Consider the following 2,565-nt stretch of genomic DNA (forward strand, 5'->3'; position numbering starts at 1 on the left):
TTCAAGCACATGATTTTTGTCTATAATATACATGTAATTCTTATTTTCAATGGTCACAGTTTTTGTATCATATCCTTTGAAATATATGTCATTGAAACTGAGTAAGTTTCTATTAGACTTTGGAGAAAATAAGGCATTTTCTATACAAAAACTTGTACCATTTGGTAATATAAAATGGGCTTTCCCGGTTCCCTCTATCATGTCTGTAGGACCTGATATTGTATGTATGATTGTTTTTGTTGGTACTAATCTTGAAAAATATTTCTTTGATTTCAGAATAGTATGTGTACTACCACTATCTGCTATACAAAGATCTCCAATCTTTTCTTGGTGTTGCGCTCCAGTTGGACTCATATTAAACTTCACATATGAAAGGAATAATAAGTGAATAAACATAATAATTATTATTATTAAAAAAGAAAGTTCATTTATTGAAGGAAAGACATTACATAAATAAAACAAACGAAGGAAAAACAGTTTTACTAGAACAATAATAGATTTTTTTTTTTAGTTTATGTCTTCCATGTCATTGCAGAAATCAACAACATTTAGCAGAGTGAATTCAACATTATCAATGAGGTTTGTTTCTTTTCCTTTTCCTTTAATGGACTCTTGATAAAGTTGACAAAGATGTGAAGGTGTGCGACAGGTCCTTGACCAATGGCCTGTGCTACCACATCTATAACATGAACCATCTGATTTTTGTGACGTCCCAGCATCATGCTTTGACACTTTGGTCTTATCTTGTGTATGGACATTGCTTCTTTGTGAAGATTGGTAATTATGTCCTTTCTGGCCACGACCACGATTATTACCTTGTCCACGACCAAAATTATGGTTCTGATTATGGCTTTGGTTTCGATTAAAATAGCCACGGCCTTGTCCTTGGCCACGACCACGCCCTCGTCCACGTGTATTGTTTCGATTACCATCAGTGTTTGTAGCATTTGCTTCAGGAAGTGCTACTGATCCTGTTGGACGAGATTCATGGTTTTTCATCGAGAGCTCATTGTTTTGCTCTGCAACAAGCAGACATGCATTTAGTTCATAATATCTTGTGAACTTTTGCATTCGATATTGTTGCATCAAGGTAATGTTTGTCGCATGAAATGTGGAGTAAGTTTTCTCCAACATATCTTCATCAGTAACTTCTTGTCCACAATACTTGAGTTGTGAACATATTCTGAACAAAGCTGAGTTGTATTCATTCACTTTCTTGAAGTCTTGAAACCTTAGTGTTCTCCATTCATCTCTAGCATTTGGAAGTATAACTTCCTTTTGATGATCAAATCTTTCTTTCAAAAGATTCCCGAGAATACTTGGATCAGTAACATCAAGATATTCAAATCTCAACATTTCATCAATATGCTTACGAAGGAAAACTTGTGCTTTTGCTTTGTCTTCAAGTGCATTTGAGATTCCCATGGACTCAAGATGCATTTTTACATCTATCATCCATGGCACATAGTTTTTCCCACTAACTTCAAGTGCTGCAAACTCGAGCTTTGCAATGTTGGACATAGTGTAACTATAAATTTTAAACAAAATAAAAAAAATTAAAATTAAAATCCATTTATTTCAATAAATATTACACAAAAAAGAAGCGGTAAAGCTAACATTGTATACAAACCTAAAAGTAGATGAAATTCCATATTATCTTCGATGTTAAGAATTGGAATGAGAAGTAACATGACTATTATAGTCATGATTATCACAAAAGAGTGAATCATCTTGAAGCTTGATTTCTTGAAATTGATTTGTTTGATAAAAAAGAGAAAATATTTGTTGTGGGTAAAATAAATAGGGTAAAGATGTTTATTTATAGTAAAAAAAATAGTCGTTGTTTTTCCTGTTTATAACCGTTATATATATATATATATATATATATATATATATATATATATATATATATATATATATATATATATATATATATATATATATATATATATATATATATATTCGTTGTGTGTATATGTACTATATAAATCATCTAATAACACTTATAACCAATACATAACCTTACCTGGCATAATTTTAATAATTAGAAACATAAATAAATATTAGTAAATGTTTAAATAAAATTAAGAAGAGTATCTAAAATATAAATAAACATTGACATGTATAAATAAATATAATTTAAATGTTAGTATGCATAAATAAAAGTTAGTTGCATAATGTAAATGTTAGTTTGCATAAATAAAAATTAGTTGCATAATGTAAATGTTAGTATGCATAAAAATTAGAATACATAAAGAAATGTTAGTATAAGAAATAAAAAAAACTGTTAGTAGTCCATAATGTCCATAATGTATAATTTTATTAATTCATTAGTATTATTGTTATTTTAATATGATGAAGGTTTTTATAATTAATATTGTTTTACTAAGTAATACATACCTTGATTAAGATATATGTGATTTCCACTTGTTTAATAACCTTGATAAGAGCTTTCATGCTGATAACGTGTTATGAATTCAACGTGATTAAGATATGTTAAAAATAAACTAAAATAACATACGTAAAGAAACTTGATGCAGCAGAAGATTTAGAAAGATATCAGAT

At 28.8% G+C, this 2,565-nt stretch overlaps 1 protein-coding gene across 1 annotated transcript; it reads right to left on the minus strand.

The window, feature by feature from the left end:
• Nucleotides 1–507: 507 nt before the first annotated feature.
• LOC145016488 (uncharacterized) lies at nucleotides 508–1,706 on the minus strand. The gene is made up of 2 exons (XM_078974789.1): nucleotides 1,618–1,706; nucleotides 508–1,528 (listed from the first exon to the last, which is right to left on the minus strand). Exons 1-2 carry the CDS (start codon nucleotides 1,704–1,706, stop codon nucleotides 508–510), a joined length of 1,110 nt encoding a protein of 369 aa, XP_078830915.1.
• Between the last annotated feature and the right edge of the window lie 859 nt (nucleotides 1,707–2,565).

This window comes from Lactuca saligna, chromosome 9 (assembly GCF_052625555.1).
Source record: "Lactuca saligna cultivar CGN05327 chromosome 9, ASM5262555v1, whole genome shotgun sequence".
NCBI classification, from domain to species: Eukaryota; Viridiplantae; Streptophyta; class Magnoliopsida; order Asterales; family Asteraceae; genus Lactuca; species Lactuca saligna.